The sequence below is a fragment of the Bidens hawaiensis genome, unplaced genomic scaffold, assembly GCF_021521415.1.
Source record: "Bidens hawaiensis isolate Kalapana, Puna unplaced genomic scaffold, B.hawaiensis_p1.1 tig00000055_1, whole genome shotgun sequence".
Lineage (NCBI taxonomy): Eukaryota > Viridiplantae > Streptophyta > Magnoliopsida > Asterales > Asteraceae > Bidens > Bidens hawaiensis.
The window spans coordinates 619,950-641,678 of record NW_027491016.1 but is presented as its reverse complement, the minus strand read 5'-3'; the positions used below and the strand labels follow the sequence as shown (position 1 = coordinate 641,678).

The 21,729-nt window shown below is 33.5% G+C and overlaps 1 protein-coding gene across 1 annotated transcript; it reads left to right on the top strand.

Annotated features, from left to right (window-relative positions):
• Positions 1-8,310: 8,310 nt before the first annotated feature.
• Positions 8,311-8,772, top strand: LOC143620260 (uncharacterized). The gene has a single exon (XM_077091992.1). The coding sequence runs from the start codon at positions 8,311-8,313 to the stop codon at positions 8,770-8,772; it is 462 nt and encodes a 153-aa protein (XP_076948107.1).
• The last annotated feature ends 12,957 nt before the right edge of the window (positions 8,773-21,729 follow it).

Genomic DNA, 21,729 nt, shown 5'->3' with positions numbered 1-21,729 from the left:
TGATCGTCTCTGTTGCGCATTGAACACGTACAATTTATGTTATTATTTGTGTATTTGTCAATTTGAGTTTGATGTTGCATATTAATTAGTATGAATTCATGTGGTTTTCGAGTTCATGTGGAGCCAATGGCAATGGTTTTGAAACAATATTGTACTCGCAATATCAAACCATAATTGCAGGTTTAATTTCGGTATCCAGGTCATAAGATGATTAATTTAAGAGACCAATATTAACAACTAGGTCATAGTTGGTTATATTTTTTAATTAAAATATGTAATTTAATTGTATTGTAATTAAAATTGATAATACCTTGACTAGCCGGTTAGGCGGTTAGATTAATCTGTATAAACCAAACCGAGTTATGCTTAGATATTGGGGGTTGATGACATGTTAATATATTTTTAAAACGGTGAAAGGGGATTTTATTAAGACACTAGCAATGAACTAGATAAAATATACAGTTAATAGAAATTGCATGTTGGCTTGCTGGCTAACTCGTATGATCAATAAAAAAAGATCCGCGTTAAGCAAGCTTTGTAAGCTAAGAAATCATGGTTCTCCGAAAACTAGGATAGGACGTGGATCAACCATTACGAAAATGGAGTTCTTCATAATGTAATTGAAGAGTCACAGTCCAGTTCTACAGGCTTCTCCCTTATCTACCAAATGAAAGAGATACGAACTCTATTCAGGCAGGTAAGGGCCTGACTTGATCTTGTGTTATCGGGTAGGAGGCAAAAAATGACAATGTTCGTCAATCAGTGATGGGGACGTTGGTAGAAAAGAAGGCGTCGTCCTAAGAGTGGCAGATTTAATTTGACGTAATCTCGCTTGGATGTTGTGGAGATCCATGGATCTAGTTAATGTCCCCTTTAAACAAATAAACTGATTAATTAATGAGCACTATAAAGTGTACATTGAGTCCCATTTTTGTTAACACCTCTTGTAGTTTCACTTTTGTTGGGATTTTGTTCACAACTCTTCAATATAAATAGATACATTTTTTCACAATGTGCATGGTTCACCTTATAAAACAAATATTTTATTTAAAAAGTGAATGGAAAACCAAACATTTGTGGATAGATTTACCACCAAAATTAAAATATTGTTCCAATATCTAAAATAAAACATGATTTAATATAAAAATTAATTGGCTCTTAAACCTCCACCCCTCATTTCACCACCACCCCTTATAAACCTATAACTTGTTCTTCAAACCTTTCATCACCTCCATTCTCCATTTAAATGCAATGCAAGTTCTTCAATTCCCAATCATGATTTTCCCTAATCTTTATTTCTTTAAACCCCAACAATTTCCATTTTTGTAGGCTTATACCCGAAGATTTGACGGGTTATTTGAGAGTCCAAAAAAATGGATATACGAACAGGATTCATGACGGTTTTCGTTGTATCCGGAAGTGTTGTGATTCTTGCTCATCAAATTCATAAACGTCTTCTATCCGATTTCATGAGAAAGATGGAATTTGAACTGGGTATTTGGTTTTATGACCAATTTCATTATCACTTTATGATCATATACATATGTTCATTATTTTTTTATAAGGGAGGGTTCCTAGACAAAGTCATTTGTTCTTGACTTGCATGCATGGATTATGGCACGCTTTTAATGGGGTCATCTCAGAGATTTCAGATGTCCCAAACAAGTAAAAAAAAGGATGGCCGTCTTAATCCTTTTAGAGGAAAAAAAATGCTTTTGATCATGTGACTCCAATTTCTCTATGTGTATATAGAATTAAAGACCACAAACCCTATTGTTAAACAATCTTAAACCCATACTTACCTAGTATAATTTGTTACTTTTTAGATTTTTAAGGCCCTAAAGAAGTGAGTGCCTAAAGTCCTAGCTTTATTTCACTACTTCTAGAGCCACCCCTGCAAAATAAATAAATAAATAAGATAGACTTCTATATATAAATATTTTTGTTCAAATATCAACGATAATTGTGATAACAAGAAACAAAATCCTGTTGTGGGCTTAAGTTATTTCAAGCTCTGAATAATTAATTACCCATATATGTTATAAAACGATGGAGATTAAGTTGGTTAAATAGTTTAAAAAAAATATGCTTAAGTTACTTATAATTTCTAATCTTAGTGTTGTTTTAATTATATTTTTAAATATATACTTAAAATTTTTGGGCCCGAGCCAAGGCGGACCCTAGACGGTGGCTAAGTCTTGTGTCCCTCCCAGACGGCCCTGGTTGAATCAAGCAAAAATATGAATTTAAATTATTAAAATGTATCAAAAGTCTTATATGTGCTTGCATTATAGGTCCATCCAAGAGCCAAGCAAAGAAGAAAGTGAGATTTTTTGATGAAGAAATATTGGCTGGAAAAGTAGACCCGGTGAAGTTGACACCGAATCATGTAGTGGTTTCGGCCACGGAGCATGGCGGTGACAATAAGAAATGCAGGAAGACGATGCCTCTCAACTGGCAGGTTATGTATAAAGGGATCATAAACTACAAGAATTCAATTTATATTCAGTAATTAAAATGTGTTATCGTTAAAGAAGGTGGTGGTTTTTGTGGTGGGATATCAATGACTGGGAAAATTGTATATTTACTTTATTATATGGTGTTGTGTTTTCTGTTTTAAATGAATGTAATGTATGTATAAAACATTGTGTTTGATGTTGTAAATACATTTAAATTTAAAAGAAAAGAAAACCAATTATTATTTTATACTTTGGAACCAAAGGTATTACATAGGCTTATGTCATTTTAGCCCATAAACCTCAGCCCACTGGTTTTCAGCCCAAGTGCAGTGAGGAAGAAACTGCTGATTATAAAGTATACAAAACGCTAAGGAAATCAAAGAGGCATTCCAAACTCTAATTAGCTTATTCACCGAAAGTCTGTACAAGTAAGTTTAGTTAAACTTTATTCTATAGGCATTTACAAAAGTGATGGTGATAATGTGATATTAGTTTCATCAGGCTATTTGAGGAATTGTAATTAACTTGAACATCAAGACATAAAATATGTTAAACCACTGACACGAGTTTGTAGGTGTGGGATACACGTCCATTGAGCATTATAATGACTTCAGTACAAAGTAACCTCTAAGGTTTATGAGGGGCGATGCACCTAGACATGCAAGGTTCTAACGGGGCACTGTCCCTTGGCGGGGCCCGGACAGCTCCGTGGCAGGAATTTACGGGCTAGCGCCCCGTGGATCCAAAAGGCAATGCCGACTTAAAGATGCTTCATCGGAAATGCTTTGGATTGGCAATGGCAAAGATGATCACTAAAAGTTGCATGGAATTATGGAAACTAGATACCTTCTCCATAGTTTAGCCTAGTCTATATTTCCTTCTCCAATTAAATTTCAAAGATGATATAAGAGCTTTCAAACATAATTGGTGACCAAATCAATTCCGCTTTCTAATATGAATCAATCTAATTTACAAATCTGGCACTAACCGTAAATCTTAAAAACCATAGCATTCCAGATATAAAACTAGGCACCAACTTTGAATTTTAAAAACCGGTTGAAATTAGAATCAGGCTCTGATCCTGAATGGCTGAATTTAGAAACTAAAACCATAAAATGCAACAATGATATGCAAGTCCCGATTGATAAACAAACACGAATTAAACGACTAACTCTCGTTTAATATTAACCAGAAAATATAACTCAAAAAACTTATTACATCAATATCTCAAACCTTGACTCGACTTTTCTCTTGTTTTGTCTTGGCAATCTCTAACTCGGTTGTCCATATTTATAATGTTAACTCTAACTTAGCTAACAAAAAACCTAATAACTCTAACTTGGTCATTAAACAACATACACTTAGGCCAAACAACAATTAAACCAACACATATCAATGAAAACAAAAAAGCGGGTAATGGAAGTTAGAAAGGAATAACCTTTTGGTGCATGAACCAGACCAATAGCCTTTGTATCTAATCAATGGTTCCATGCTTCCTCTTTTCTTAGTCATACTTCACACTTAAAAAAAAACATTATCACATACGTGGAGACCGGTATTTGGGAAACTGACAAACTATAATGAATCTTGGACCACACCCTAAATAATAAGAAGAAGAAAAAATGAGCCTAATCATTTGTTAAATCTAGAAAAATAAAAAAGTTAACTTTAAATATTGTCTTAAAGCACATTTTTATTTGTTTATATTTGTTTATATTTTATAACACTTGGTCGGCACTATTACCATATCACCTTTTTGTAATATATATTTTTTAAGGTTTGGTGAAAACTGAAAGATATATTTACTACTACAATCCGTATATATGCTGCAGGCTTTCGGTTGTCTACGTGCAAACCACTTGCACAGGTTTGACCACATAGGACCACTGTTTCCGTAGCTTCCAAAACTACGTGTCCATCTTATCATTTGATGACTCATACATCCACGTCAATATCAACTTAAAATTTGTCTGTATTGTACTACCACCAGTTTTTGTTTCGACGAAGCCTTTATACGTGTGCATGTTCTTGCCAAATGAATATTTAGCAATATTATTAGAAATTAAGATGTCGACCTGTAAAATACTTAGTGATCGGATATCAACATTTTATTATTTAACTGATTACTGATTATTTTGGATTTTAACTGAAAGAATTTTATTCCATATATAGCAACGACATCTGACGACAACTATTGTCGTCATAGACAACCTTGTAGCGAGGACATATCGTTATTAGACTATTTCCATCGTCAAACCTAATGCTAGTTTGGGTTGCCAGGTGTAAGAAAAAAACAATAAAAAATCACTTTTGCTTGGTAAATCTTCACGAACGGTTTTTCTTAGCAAACCGGTTTGCAATCTAATTTCCATGCCAAATGCCAACTAATCATTAGTGTGTATATATTTTTTTCTTTTTCCTTTTTTGTTTCAACAATTAGTTTAACACAAAAAAACTTAAATATGTTTAATAACTTAAGTTATTTAATTTTTTAAAAGAAACTAAAAACACAGTCTTATTTAAAAGAAATTACAAACATTTCGATACAAATTTTATAAAAAACAAAGTTTCTTTAAAAAATATGTATTTTTTTATAATAAATTCCGGTATAATACTATTGGTTCATAGACTTATTATGCTAACATTTTATTTTTATTTATATTTTAAAAAATTTTAAACCATACTTATATTTAATAAAAATTTTGTTGGGTTGAATTGGGTTGTGAATGAAAGTAAAATATTATGTTTGGTTTGGTTGTGTAAGTAGAAAAAAGAGAAAGTATTTTATTAATGCTAGATTGAGTTGGGTACTTGGGTTAGATTGTAAATGGGAATAGTCTTATATAGGTTTCAAAACTAGTGAAGCTCTATAGCGTTGTTTCTATAGGTTAAATTATTTTTATTTTGATTATCTTTTATTATCGATAAATAAATAATGAAAGAATGTTTTCACCTTTGACAACAAACAATGTAGGTACAACATGTTGTTGCTATAGGCATTTGGTGTATCATTTGTATAAGTTTAATTCGTGTAGTGGTAAGTTTGTAAATGTACTCTAGCGCCGTAAACTCATGGCATTGTACTGATGAGCTACGACGTGAGACGAGACACCTCACATCGCTAGCGTAAACACGTTTTGAGATATTTAGACCTTCAAACACACAGGCATAGGTTTGTAAAGCTGATTTTGTTTATGACCAAAGTTCTTTGGTTCAAAGAAATAATATTTTTAAGGGAAATAATAGGGCAATAAATTATATATATATTAATATTTATAAAGCTTGGTGTCATTGTCTTTGTTATAAATGCATTTTATATAATCAGCTTATGCTTAAGAATAATTGAAGGGTCGTAGTCCAGGACTCCATGTCAGCTTATTTAATAAACGGTTAATATTTGTTAATAAAAGTCAATAACATATATTTTGTCATTACATCCGGTTTCTTCGCGTACCAATTTTTTAACAAGTTTTATTAACAAATATTGATCAGGTCAGTAATTGAAATGTGAGAAAAATAAAACAATCTAGATGTGTTGACACCAGATAATATTAACTATTTTCTTCACGCATTGAATTTTTAAGGTTTAATGTAGTTTTTCCTTCTTATAAAATCTATCGTCTATCAATATCTATCAATTGTAATATCTATCAATTGTAAAATTCATGTTATTTAGAAATTCATTCATATCCAAAATTTACCGCTCAAACTATTTTCAAATTTCTAATAAACTTATTTATGAAAGTGTAATAAAAATATCAATTCATCATTTAATCAAAAACTAAATTGTATATATTAAAAATATGCGGGTATTTTTGTCAATATAATAAAAGTATCTATATCTTTAATGAAATCATATTTACCTTTTTTGTATTAAATCAATTTATAAACAATTTTCAGCGTAGAAGATGAATATGATAAAAATTAATGAACGAGATTTATAGGTCTAAGAAGATAAAAATAAGAAGAAATTATGAATGTATAGTAACTTTATTCTCACGCTTTCATTCAACCTCCATGGATCCATGGAGTTCTCATCCATCTCTTTCATTCTAATTTTATATATGATATTCTCGATCTTTTTATGTCATTTATAATTAAATATCTTGTCATCTTTTGTTAAAATTCGCTCTTTCATTAAAGAATATAAGTACGGCTTATATCACTAGGTGCATCTTTTACGTGATTCTGAAGAAATTGCGCGAGAATGCATCACGTAGTCGTATGAATATTCCATTAGGAAATATAATTTGAACTTATTAAACTATTTGATTTGATAAAATATAGGTTCTTTTAATTTAATCGTTTAATCTCTATATTTTAATCATATTTCTTTTGAGCTTCTCGTGCATCACACGGGTTCTAAAGCTAGTAATTTTATATTCGTGGTATCGTATTGTGTCACTTCAATCGTTAGAATATAATGAAACATTTAGTTCATAAAATAATTTTATACATTTTAATGTATAGAAATTCGATGAGTTTGACCCGTTTAAGTTAAAAAAAAAATTACGGGTCCTGGGTCTCACCAAACCCGGATAACTCTTAAACAGTCATTTAAGGGCTATCCGGATTTAATGAGACCCATAACCCGCGAAAATTATTATTTGATGATGAAACGGTTTCACGAATAAATGAAATGTTTAGCCCATTTAAGAGCTGTTCAGGTTTATTGAGACCCATGACCCGCGCGCGAAAATTATTGTTTGATGATGAAAATGTTTCACAAATAAATGAGATGTTATAACTCGTTTAAAGGTTATTCGGGTTTGGTGAGGCCCATGACCCGCTTATTTTTTTAACTAAAACGAGTTAAATGTATAGAATTTCATCATTCATGAATGAAACAAACCCATTGAACCCTAGTTTAAAGTCAGCAACCCCCCGAGGCTAGGAAACCAAATGTATTCAAAGCAAAAGAGATATAACACATGTTGATTTTTTAAATAAGTTTTCTTATGTTTAGAAACTTTGCTTAATTCCGTCTTCAACGCCGTTTGGCATGCAAGAAACTCATTGTCTCTCTGCCTAACAAGAGGAGGCACTTCTGTAAGGCCCACACAAGTGCGTTTCCTCCTGCTCACCCAAACACCAAGACATCAGCCGACAGTAGAGTAGATCGATCTCCCTTCAAATGAATCCATAAAAAAGTTCACGGAGCCTTCTTTTTAGCAAAAATTCATACTCCTTTAAGATCATCACATAAAACATTCCTAACCAAATCATGTATTTAAACCCACCCCGATAACTTCTTTCAATGAACCGTATGTTTGCCGAAAGAATCCAAACATACCTTGCAGCAAACTGGGTAATGCTCATCAACCGAAAATCTGATTAAATTTCATGTTGCGTATATTATCATAGATTAGTTTCTTCAGTGTTACCACATCAACGGTTCTTAATAAAACCTTCTCTTACCTAAATACCTCATAATTTAATTTCCAACGTATTTCGCTATACATGTTAATAATTCAAGTTCAAAATAGAAATCATCATATACCATAAGCTTTCCTTTCAAATAGTTAATAATAGTAATACTTCCACATTAATGACTCTTAAATACTTTATTCTTCATCCAAAATATTATATTAACCAATCCGTTACGCCACACCAACCATTTCCTCTAAAATCCCTCATTCCACACACACTGTGGGCCCCACCGTCTAGTCACCTCTGACGTCACCCTTCGTCTCTTTTATATATCCACACACACGTATTCATTTCACAGAATATATACATACATATATATATATATTTCACACTAATAAAAATAATAATAATAAACTCAGAGTGGATCCGCAAATTCAGGATATCAGATATCAAACAAATTGTTAGGGTTAGGGTTTGATCAATGACGAAGCAACAGATCGTATTGTACCGGTCTCCGATGGAACGGCGGCTGCAGTACATGTTAGATTCAGAACAACTGAACCACGGCGGCGGCGGCCGCCGGTTCGCGGAGGTGGCCGGCGGAACGACGGCGGAATGCGCGGCGGTGATCTGCTGCTTCCCGTGCACGGTGGTGAATATTCTCGTTCTGGCGGTGTATAAAGTTCCGGCAGGATTGTGCCGGAAGGCGTTGCGGAATCGGCGGCTACGGCGACGGCGGCGGAGGGTTATGAACGACGGGTTGTTGATAGGAGGTGACGTCAGTGTGGACGGAATGGACGGAACGGAGTTTGCGATCAATCCGGCGGAGTTGTTGGCGGTCAAAGCGTTGACTGTTGATGAGGAGTTTGTGGAGTTGGAGAATGAGATGTGGGAGACGTTTTACGGGACCGGGTTTTGGAGGAGTCTGTCTCAACGGGTTTGATTGATTGATTGAATTGGGGAAAGACGATGTCGTATTGTTGTTTTTGCTTGTACTGTACGAGTATGTGAAGATGGAGATGAAGACGAAGATGAAAGAATCCGTAAATGTGATTTTGAAATGTAAAATGTACATATTTACTCTTGTTGGTGATTAGATATTCTTACGATTTGTACGAGTGAAGAGGGGCAAAATCCCGAATTTGGGTTTGTTCCGTTTTAAATCCAAAAAGTGATTTTTTGAATTATTACGCTTATTGTTTGGTTCGGTAGTGAATAGGATTAAGTTCTTGATGTGCACGGTTTACTTTGTGTCGGGTTTGAGCCTATTAAAATCCGAAACTTAGGTTTTTGAATTTTCGAAAATTGTTCGAGTTTAGTTTTTTGGTTTGGGCGTGTTGTTTAAATTTGAAAATTTTGGAATGAGAAAATTGGCTGAACATAATGATTTTGAGGTTAAATCATTATACTTGCGCTTTTTGAAAAAAATCAAGTCATCGGAAATCAAGCCATCGGTTTTTATTTCTGTTTGGTTTTTTTTGAATACACGATATACTCCGCTTTTTGAATCATGTGTATAAAATTTTTAACATTTATTACCGAATCACTTTTAAGTCATATGATCAGGGGGCTTTAAAGCTAATATAAAGTGTCACGTCAGCGTCACGTGAGTACTGGAGGGTTTTAAAAAACAAGCTAAATAAAAAACTAAATTAAATTTAAAAATATATAAATAAAAATTAAAAACAATTACGACTATTTTTATGGATTAATTGTATTAAACAATATTAAATCAAAAGGTAAATAGCTTGGTTATTAAATAGATGTAAAAGGCTATGATAATATGAGAAAATTCTTATAGCCATTTTAGCATTACTCTTAGAAAAGAAAATTAATGTTTTTAAATGATTGATGTTTTTGTGATGTAGCAAACATAACAAATATATCCATTATAAAACCACACACAAGATACGTGCCATGAGAGGATGTAAAAGATAATGTAAAAATAGCAAATCTCGGCACGTAAACGTTGATATGACAAAGGGGTTTTTACATTTCGTATATTAAACGCGTGTTATTACGAAATGAGGTTGAGTGAAATAATTGGTTTAATAATTAATTAAAAAAATCACAAAGCAAATGGGCAACGCTTGTGACTAATTTCACGAGCAAATGGAGAGCGCCCTTTCACGTTGGATGGGTGATGGTGTACCACCAACTTGGCCCACGAGGCTTATAGCGATTCTCATAACAAACACTCTAATAGCTTACTGCTATAATTTATTGCACACGCTATGTGAATTATATTCAATGTATGTTCTAAAATTAAAACCTGAAAAATATCTTATTTAACACGTTTTTGTGTAAAGAATAATAAAAAAAATGTATTTCTCTTGTGCCATAAATGTGGTCAAACCACCATTTTACATTTTGATCTTCCTTTGTACTTCCGCATGGACCCTTTTTACTTCTTAGTACCATTCATTTAAGTTAAAAACATTAATACACAACTAAAACAAAAAAGTGTGTCGACTTATTTTTACAATCATTTATGTTACAAGAAAATATGCAAATATGTTATAAAGTCTCAAACGTGCATTCTTCGATGGTTTTTGTTGGCGTGAATGATGGCCTCATCTCTGATCAGTTCCATGAAGGTTCTTTTAGAGACATGAGAATAGCATCGATATGTGAACGACGGATTTGCCACGGACACATTAGCCATGTATGTTGCAACGATTTTAGGGATAAGTGGCAACAATTTAAGGTACCCAAAGAGACGTTTTTTTGATGTTACACGAGTCATGAATAAAATGGAAAAAAACGCAAGCCTTGTTCATGTAGATTGTGTATTTACATGTGCTATCAAAACGCAGAATGATAAATACACAATCATGAGATTAAGACATGTATTATAAGACACCTAGAAAATAACTTGTTATGGTAATCTTATTAGTTGCTTAAGTCATTAATTCAAACTAGTAACAAACACAAAAATTAAAGCTTTTTTAAAGTTTGAATATATTTATATAATTTTTTAATCACTAAACTAGGGATGAGAAATCGGTATGGTACCGATTGGTACCGAAACCGAACCGGTACCGGTACCGATTTGGTACCGTCGATACCGAATCAGTACCAAGTTTTTGAGACCGGTACCGGTACGGTATTGGTACTGATACGGTACCGAGCTCATCTCTACACTAAACCAGTCATTTTTAACCTTTATCTTTTTTAGTGTTCTAATTAGTTATTTATTCTAGTAAAATCCGATAATATGCACCGTCACATTAAATTTATATATATTCTTTTAGTCCTGTTCGTTTCAAGAATTTGAAAGGAATTCTAAGGAATGAGATTTTAAATCTCATGAATTGATATGTTCGTTTCATTAAATGAAAGAATGGGAGTGGAAACTAAATCTCATCAAATCTCACATTTCATGGGATTTTAAAATCCCACCTATTTTATAAGGATTCTTATGAAAAGTAAAAACCCTTCCAAAAAAATTCTAAAAAATTAATAAAAAAATCATAACTCAAAATATAAATCAAAAACGAAAAATGTAAAAAAAACTAAAACGTTTCCGCCGTTTCTCTCGTTCTTCAAAAAAAAACCGAGAATGAAGAAGATTCCAATACCAATACATATTAACCAACCAAACATATGATAGGGATTCTCAAACATTCCATTCCATTCCAATTCCAAATCCTTTAAAAAAAGTCCGTGAAACGAACACGCCACAGATACGCCTCCGTGAGCTTTGGCAATATTGTTAATCAATTCCATAATGAGTACTGTTTTAGTGAGCTTTGGCAATATTGTTAATTAATTCCATAATGAGTACTGTTTTACCTACGCCAGCTCCCAACTTTTAATACCATCACACGTTTGGTTACGAATTCTGATTCTTTTAGGTGCGTCAACTTTATGTTGTAATACGTCTATAGCTCATTTTTTCACGTTTTAGCATCTCATTAACATTTCGCACCTCTTTTCGAGCCGAATAATATGACATTTTATACGTTTATAACGACATTAACATGTCTTATCTTTTTAAGTAAATACGTTTTACTTGTGAATTTGTGATATAATTAATAAGAGTGTTTGGTCATGACCTCATGTGACATTATAATATCATTAACCGTGTAAGAGTAGTTCATGTAGTTTGTTAGGACTTTATATATTGTATTCAAACTTTATTTATTATAAAAACCACATCTATTTTAAGCATTTGTTACACACATGATTACTTTACTAAAAACAAATTATCATTGAGAAACAACATTCTACATTTTTAGTAAGGCTGCCTGACATATGAAAAGATGTTTTATGCAGATACTTGTGGTGAAGAAAATGAATTTACATAACGTATTTTCGTGTCATGTAATCTTACTCAAGATATGAATGGTGTAAACTGTAAAGTGTCCACTACATATGTGTTTCAAGTTTGTGACCTTCTTGAGGCATACAAGTATGCCATGCTATCTAGAAAGAAGGCTAAGGTTTTCCATGCTATTACTCCGGTTACTATTTGGAGCTTATGGAAGGCCCGGAATGCGGTAGTTCATGATGATTTGAAGGTTCGGTTAATGGATTCGATGGGGGGAACTAAAATGTTAGCGACATTTGGGTGAGAACCAAGGGGGAAACTTAGAAAATAATCCCAATTTAATGCAATTGCACAATAATAATCCCAACTTAGAAAATAGTTGTTACCGGTCCCAACTTTCACACTATTTGTTTTCATAGGACATTCGTTAAAAAAAACTTAACGACGTTACGTTTATCTCCAAATTTCAAATTGATGTTCTAGGGCTTTTGATCGGAATGATAATAGGAATCAATTGATGTAAAACTTAGCTCGAAACGGTGCTCCAGACAGCTTGATTTTTGTTAATTAAAAGTTAACACCGGAATTAAAGCATCAATATTTAGTCGTTTGGACCACCATTTTGAGGTAAGTTTTACATCAATCGGTTCGTGTCCTCATTCCGATCAAAAGCCCTAAAATATTAATTTGCAATTTGGAAAAAACTTAACGCCGTTAAGTTTTTTTTTAGCGGAGGCCCAATGAAAGCAAATGGTGTAAGTTGAGACTGTTGACAACTACTTTCTAAGTTGGGATTATTAAAATCCAGTTTGCCTTTGTATTCAGATGGACTACTCATGTAATGTTTTTTAGTGACTAGTGCATTAACAATATTTGTTGGTCATTCTGAAAAAACAAATTATGGGTGCAATCGCATCCCATCCTCCCTCAAAGCACGCCCATAAGGATCTCTAAACGTCCCCTATCTCAAATTTTAGAGAAAAATAAATAGAGTTTCTTAGATTTATGATCTACAGTATGATCTAGAGATCACTTTTGATGGGATGAAGTTTGATTTGTCTACAACTTGGGAACTACTCCAGCAATCATCCAATTCAGTTGTAGCTTAAACACATATCAATTTTGCGTACTTTAAAATGTAATTGTCCTCAAGAATGGTAAACTTACCTCGAAACGTGGTCCAAGCAACTTAATTTTTGTAAATTAAAAGTTTACACATCGAAATTGAAGTATCCTTTAGTCGTTTGGACCACTGTTTTGAGGTAAGTTTTACATCAATCGACTCGTATGAGGTAAGTTTTAAATGAAGTATCCTTCATTTAAAAAACCAGTTTTGCTCAAACCAGTTTTAACACGATCCAACCGGCCCACCAATTCATATACCTGTTCACAGTCCCACACTTGAAAGTAGTTTTGGACCCAACCCGATTTGAAATGCATGCCTTTTGTCCCAAACCAGATTCTACCCAATCCAAACTGGTTCGGATAAGGCTAAACATTCCCCACTCCAAATCGGTTCCCAACATAATCCGGTTTGGTCCAAACCGGTTTTGACTAGATTTTGATCAACCCTGATCAGTTACCGAGCTGGTTTGATTTTATAAACTGAGTTGTACATGTCTAGCTACGTGTTGTATCAAATACGTGCCTTTTTGTGAACCAAATGAATAGTTAGCGGCTGTTTGAAACTTTATAACAGCCTTGTAAACCGAATCCGTCATTCAACCGTTTTACTTTTTTACATTTTTGGATATTCATAAATAGTTTCTATCGTTTTAAACCTTTTTAAGTAAGAATAAATGCTTATGAAAAAAAAAAAGCTAGGTTCAAATTGTCAAACCGCTAAAACCTAGTCTGGCTAGTCGACCCATACTGGTCGATTCAGTTTGTTGTTTTTCAAAACCGTAGTTCTCTATTTACTTCTAAATTTTAGACAAAACTGGCTTATCCGGACCATAAACACCTCTAAATTACACATTTAATATCCACAGCATTAAGACCTACCTAACTCTTAAGCTCAAAAATTGTTTAGATTAAAAAACATAGACTTGATTTTTTTGGGAGCTGCTATTTAGACACCCATTGACCATTTAGAAAGGGTGTACGTAAGAGAGAAAATGTATATAAAAAGAGGTATAAATAGTAAAAGTGTGTCTGAATAGACAAAGCCTTTTTTTTAAGGGTAATATCATTAGTGAAAAAAAAGGAGACAATATACAAGAAAAGTAAAAAGCAAACAATAACCGAAATTACTACAAGCTCGTAAATGAAAATTAACGAAATATAGACGTGATGCAATATCAAGGAGACAAGAGTTGTTAGAATCTTCGATGATGATGGTGCAGGTGCTGCTTAAAAATAATGTTTTTTACTGGTTTGACTTTTAATCAATTGGATAAACTAAAGTAGTTGACATTGAATGTGCGTTGTGTTTTCATTTATTTTTTATATATATTTTAGTGTATAAACACATAGCCATTTTATGTAGTCCTTTATGTTATTTGCCGATCACTATGAAGTTTAGACTCTCATTATGAGCAACCACTTTTTTTTTATAAGTAAACTAGTTTTGGAGTCTCACACACGGGATAATTCAAATTATAAAATTATAAGTAAAACAAATAATTACATAGCGTATATGAAAAAAATGTATTATATCTATGCTTATATCTATACAATGTGTACATAAATTGATTTTATTTATATCAAAATGATTTTTTTAAATGAACTTAATAAAAAATGTCCGTGCAAAAACGTACCCGAGAATTCTTCTTTCTATTGAAAAATTCATTCTCGATGTCATATATGTATAAAAGAATTTTGGTTATGAACAAATTTGGGAAAGAAGACTTCTCATACGATAGTAGTTTTAACCATTCAGCCTAAATACAAAAGGAGCGTTACCTTTATTGATATATTTATCAATTTACCACCCATCAAAAGAAAGTAGAACATTAAATTGTAACAATGGATGTTCTTCGAGAACTATGTTTTTCTGAGCTACACCATGAAAAATATTTTGATAAGTTTCAGAGTGTAACACCCCGACCAAAGGCGGATTATACATCGGGGCGCCACATATTGTTTCATTACTCGTGACACTATTGGGTGTCAATATTTAATAAATATATTCATTCGCGCACGCGCAGAGTAAACACAAGATAACATAAATCATCATAAATCAATATATTATAAATCATAATATTCGAACAGCAAAAACTTGTCTTGATACATTTTAATCTAGGTCCAAAATAAAGAAAACTTCCTACGTGTCCACAAGCTCCAAAACAGCTACTGCAAACCTGAACATGTGTTAAAATAAACGTCAAACACTTGCGTGTTGGTGAGAAATCAAGTTTAATACAATACATAGATAACAATAAATCTGCGCGCAACACGTGTATGTCTGGTGTTTAACAAGGGTGCAATCAGATTGTGATCAAGCCTAAATAGATCATAGCTCATAGTTCATAGTTCAATCCGTGCTCCCAAATGAGCACAAAAACGAGAAAACATCTGTGCAAGTGTAAACAAAGAAAACCGTAAACGATAGGTCTCCCGTGTTCATCTAATGGATCCATGAAAACTTCGGAATAGGCCGAACAAAGCGGTTAATGATACACACATACAAATAAACAGCCAAGTAAACGTCCTCAACACATGGGATACTGCGCGACTAAAGTTTATAAACAAGTTTAAGACTCTAAGTTTGTATGAACACATGAACATCCCAAAACATTAAAGATAAAAAGGGATTAGGTACGAGATTACTCACTTGATAAACGATGCGGTGTAAGATAAAGCAAGAACCAGCTTTAAACAAGCACAAGTTAACCTATAAATAAGATTATTGATTTAATGATTGGTTTTAGGTCTTGAATATATGTTAGCATAATTAATAAGTAAATTATTATATATAATATATATATTACCGGAAAAGCAGAGTAGAACAGGAAGGAAGACGGAGGCAGAGAGGAAGACGGCAGAGAGAGCAACGGCAAGGAGCAAGAGAGAACAGGAGAGTTTAAATTTAGTGTTTGTGTGTGATGTGTTAGGAAAAATAATATTATTATTTATAGGAAAACCCTAGGGAACACAATCCCTAGAAAAGAGGAAAAGATCTCCAAAAAGTAAAAGATTCCAAAAGCAAAAGATATCAAAAGATATGGCAGCTGCAGGGGGCAAAGGAAAAGCTGACAGGAACAGTAAAAAGGCATGGGCAGGTCAGATAAAGGTACTGGTCAGGCATGGAAAAAGCAGATCTCAAAAGATAATGTCAGTCACTTTTTCTGTCAACCAATGGGGTTGGTGCGCATGCTGCGCCAAAAGTGGCTTTTCAGACAAGGTCAACAGCTCAGAAGACAAGACAACACAAAAGCTAACGGCTAGATTAAACAGGAGAAAAGACTCAAGGGTTAAGCGCGAGAAGGCATCGAGCGCGAAGGCAAAAGTGCGCGAGCGCGAAGGCAGACAGAACCAACCTTAACGCGTCGCGGGAAGAATTACATTTCTAAGCGCGCCTCGGGAAGAACTTCAATTCTAAGCGCGTCGCGAGAAGAACTATATTCCTTAGCGCGTCGCGGGAAGAACGGTATCCATAGCGCGCCGCGGGAGGAACTAAAATCCTTAGCGCGCTGCGGGGACAGTTCGTCTCGCGTATCGCAGTAACAGGTGGTCTTCACGCAGGCTTCCTTGTAAGGAGTCTGGCGCGTGGAGCTGCGCAGACAACCTTAGGCGGGAAGGAACAAAGGACAAAAAGAGGGTTCAAGGCTTAAGGGCGGGACGGCGACAAGAGGGAAAAGAAGGCGGAAAGAGAGAAGAAGAGGGACGGAACGGCGGAAAGAAAGAGAGAGAAAGAGGCGGGAAGGAAAATATATTATTATTATTATTATTAAAAGTAAAATATAAGTATAAATAAATATTAAATCACAAAAGAAAGAGATCGGGTCAGAGAAACGGGTACCTGGGTCGGGTCGGATCGGGGCAGATGCCACACAGAGGGCTTCTCGACTTTGTCATAATGACAACATAAAACACATGTTAACACATTCAATTTTGTGAATATTTTGTTTCATTTGAGCATAGTTTAGCATGTTATGCTACCCATACGATGTTCTGATCACCATTGAAAGAAAAAATTAATGTTGACATAAATATTTCAAATTTGATAAAAGTTAAGCATTGATAGGCATGGGGGTGACATGTCGAAAGTGTTCGCAATGTTTTCTTAAATTTTAATAGTTGAGGGAAAAATAGTCAGTTTGCCAAATCCCGAACCTTTTGATTATTTCAAAAAATGTCCTTAAAAATAAATTTGAAACCCGAATCATGTTTAAAATTTTAACTTTCATACTTTTGACATTTTAAAGTCAACACTTTGAACCCATAACAAATTTGACGATATATCTATTTTGCATTCTCAAACTTTTAAAAACACTCAAAATTTTCATTTTTGCCCATAATAAATTTTGACCAAAATGTAGTTAACTTGTACCAAACAGTCTATTTAGCAACTTTTAACCCATAAAATCAAATTTAAGTTTCACAAAAAAACCCGAAACAATGTTCATTTGAGAAACATGATTTGTTGTTGATTTTTGGAATTCATCAAGTATTTTGAATATATAGTAAAATAATATGTTAATAATTATATTTATAAAAATATATAGATATTATATAAATATAGTGTAAAAGGAAAGTGAATAATTATTTTTTTATTACATATATTAGGGTATATTAGTTTTGGAGGGAAAAAATTATAAGAATTAACCAAAACATGACAAGTGTCCACATTTATTTTACTTTATTAGAATAGGTAGATAGATTTACTATTGTGTATAAAAAGATACTTTTACTTTGATAAATATATTTTAATTCCGGTATGAAAAGGTTACGTCCCATCTAGGACGAAACACAGAATATCCAAAGGTACACGGCATCCCCAAAACAAATAAACTTTGCAAAAGCTTCGTGTAAAGCGTGACTTTCGGAGTATAATCGTCAATAATGCAAACGTATCATTTGAGTAGCACCCATATGCTCAACATCATGTTTCATAAAATATTTTGTATTTGTAGGGATTACTCGCAACGAATTATGACAATCATTCATTTGAAAGGGGACCACGATCATGGTCCGTTCTAACCAAAAAGAGTATAAATACCCAAGCATAAAACTAAACCAAGGTAATCACAATCTAATATATGAATCCCGTGTACTCTCTTTTTTACTCTCAAACTCAATTGCCTATACTCACACCGTAGAGTGGTCGGAGAAACAGACCCTCTCTTCTCCGATGACCTCGCCAGTGTTCTGTTTTGCAGGTTTTCAAGTCCTGTCATTTCACTGTTGTCATACATCGGAGCCACTAGAATCTATTATCCTTAGGTGCTTATTCCTGTAGCTTCAATTGGCGTAATCCATGGGACTCGAAACCATAACCACGTGGTTAAAGTTCAAACAATATGAATAACCATTATTTACAAGTAAATACTAGAATCTTATATAATTGAAGGCATTAATTTCTCTTGTATTATTAGAAAACAAAACTATTAGATTTGTCTTAGACCGTGCAATATATTATTTTGGAAGGCATGCCGCATGTGTACGAAATTAGATGGCACTATATTGTCCAAGCAATATGAATAGTATTTCACATTTAAAACCTTTCAAAATTATGATGTTGACCATTGATCTCCCAAGTTGTTGAAACGTCCCCCCCATTTCTTCATTTACATCTCTTCTGTTAGTAGCCAAAGGGCACCCTAAACAATCATTTGTTAAAAAATATAGCCTAAAAGCTTTATAGTTACTTTCTCACCTTTACAAAGAGGGACATTTGATTCTAACAATCAGTGTTGCAAAAGTCCCGACTAGGCGTCGATTAATCCCAATTAATCGCTAGTCTTCACTTGACTGATTAATTTTTGGCTAATCTGCCAATTAATCGGTCAATGGTCAAATTCAGCCAAAGGCGGTTTCCAGCGAGATTCCGATCAAAATCAGTGGTTTCCAGGTATATGCCAACCAAAATCAACGGTTTCCGACGAGATTCCAACAAAAACCAGCGGTATCCAGCGAGATTCCTGCCAATTTCTAGGCAAAATGTGTTTGTGTATGTATAAAATTGAAATTTACATATAAAAATGCGTGTATATAAATCCGAAAATTATGCATTAAAGTCTGATACGTTTAATCCCGATTAATCTCGATTAATCATGATTAATCACTAGTCCTCATCCTACCGCCCGACTAGCGACTAGTGATTTTTACAACACTGCTAACAATACTAACATGCTGAGTTGGCAACCTTGTATTGAGCCGTTAATAGGTGGCCTCTGACTCAGTTAACATGTTTCTATAACTCACTTGTTAAGATACAGCCTCTTAATATAATCATTAAAAGACTATCAAGCAACCCATTAAAGTTAACCATGGTCGTTGCAATTGATGTGCATGGACCTTATCTTTGGATACCACGAATGGCCATGGTGACATAAATTATTGTTAGTCTAGTCACGAGTATTTGTCACATGACTTGACTCGGCATAACAAGTTCACTAAAGTAAAATCATAGAGAGTGATAAAACAAGACAGGTATATAATGTACATCCAGTAAATGAGAAGTAATGAATGTGCATGTGTGATAAGATCGACAGATCGTGCCTCACCTTATTTGTCATTTTGAAATACCATATTTATGATTAGTATCACGGCAGAATTTAGCTTATCATGTAACTTTTGTTCAATCCATTACAATTCCAAATGACAAATTAGGTGCCAATTAATCCAACGTTTATTCAATTCCTAATGGTTCAAATTAGTTTAACTTTTACGAATGTACCCTCCAGACGGGATACCTAACGCGTTATATTCATATTTTAGAATTGCAAAAGAGTTTTGAGAACAAAATGAAAAATTATTAAAACTGCCGCCAAGAAATTGATGCAATGGAGCCAAAGAAATGAAGAAATAAATAGCTTGACGTAAAATCAAAATAACTAAAACTTTTTAAGGAACAAATAAAAACAAAAAATAAAACACGACAACGACAGCTTGCCTTCCAGCTAACCTTTGGACTTTACTCGGCTTATATGGCTCGAGCCGTCTTTCTCACAAGCAGCCGCTGTTTAATTGAATCATACTTATTACCAAAATTAAATTATAATTATAGTTCTTTGATTAATCACACGTGCTTTTTGTCAAGTTATATAATGTTACGTTGAATCAAATTTATTAAATAAAATATAAAGTTCTACCTTTTGGTTCATTTGGAAGCAAAGGAACGATAAGTTTTTAATATTCGGACTCTCTCAACCGAGTTCAAGAAATTAGAAGGTGTTTGTTCGACTGGTTAAGAAAATCAATTGGTTGGTTTGGGTTAACTCCTTGGTGTCTTGTTTCGCAACTTGAGTGACTAGTCGAATGTTTGTTATTGTTTTCTTGTTTTTTGGCTTTTGATTGTATCTTGCGCCTTTTATAATATATCTTTTTGTTATTGGTGTGCAAAAAGAAAAAAAAATATGTAACTTACAAAATAATTTTCTTTGTATTGTGAGGCTAACGGTTGTTAAATTTTGCAACTCAGACCATAAAGTCTGTTCGTTACACAAGATCATCACATTACGAGTCTTATTCGAACGAACTTCAAGTAAGATTTTTTTATAGCATGTAAAATTAAAATAATAATAATAATAATTAAAGAAAGTGAAAGATGGTTTGCTTTGCCTAAAAGGTAAAGAATAAGGCAACACAAGATTATTGAATTCATCAAAGCAGTTGATGGATAGTGATTGCTAAACTTTCACAATGTCTTCTTTTACCTGCTATATATCTTGCTACGTTGATTTTATATTTATATATAAAAAATCAAAATGAAGTTCAATTGTAGTATTTTATTGATTTATAGATATTCAAGTTTTATAATAACTTGACTTGGTATTGGCATCATGGTTTTGAAACAATAAATGTATCAATCAATCACTAATGCTACATTTATAAGTGAATGTTAGTGTTTGTTTGTTATACCGAATCACAAATCTCTTTGCGCTACGTTCTGTGGTCAAATGTATCGGTCGAGTTACCATAATCGGATATGAAACTGGTTTTGTTAATTTTTGTCGCACACTTATTCATAAAATTATATCAGTTGAGTACCAATTACTCATCAATTGTTGGTTTCACATCTAGGGCTACCATTTTTACCCGAAACCCATCCCGAGAAAATCCTAACCCGAATCTAAATTAACACAACCCGAACCCAAGAAAAGACCAGCCCGAACCCAAACCAAAGTAATTCAGGTTGGTTCTTGGGTCTGATTTCTAGGTTTCGGGTCAACCTGAAAAACCCGAATAAACTATTTGTTTAAAAATATGATATTATTATTAGGTATGTACACCGTATATGAAACACTCTACATATTATACTTTTTTTCTATTCTACATATTATGGTTGATCGACTATTTATTGTTTATATATCCTTTTCTATTTACGGCTAATAACAACTGTAGTCGATGAATATGTTGCTTTACCGGGCTATATTTATTTAGTATTTGGTTATTTACGTAACGAGTAAAGAAGAATATGTTGCGATATTGTTCATGTTGTAGTTTTTCTTTACTTTTTTT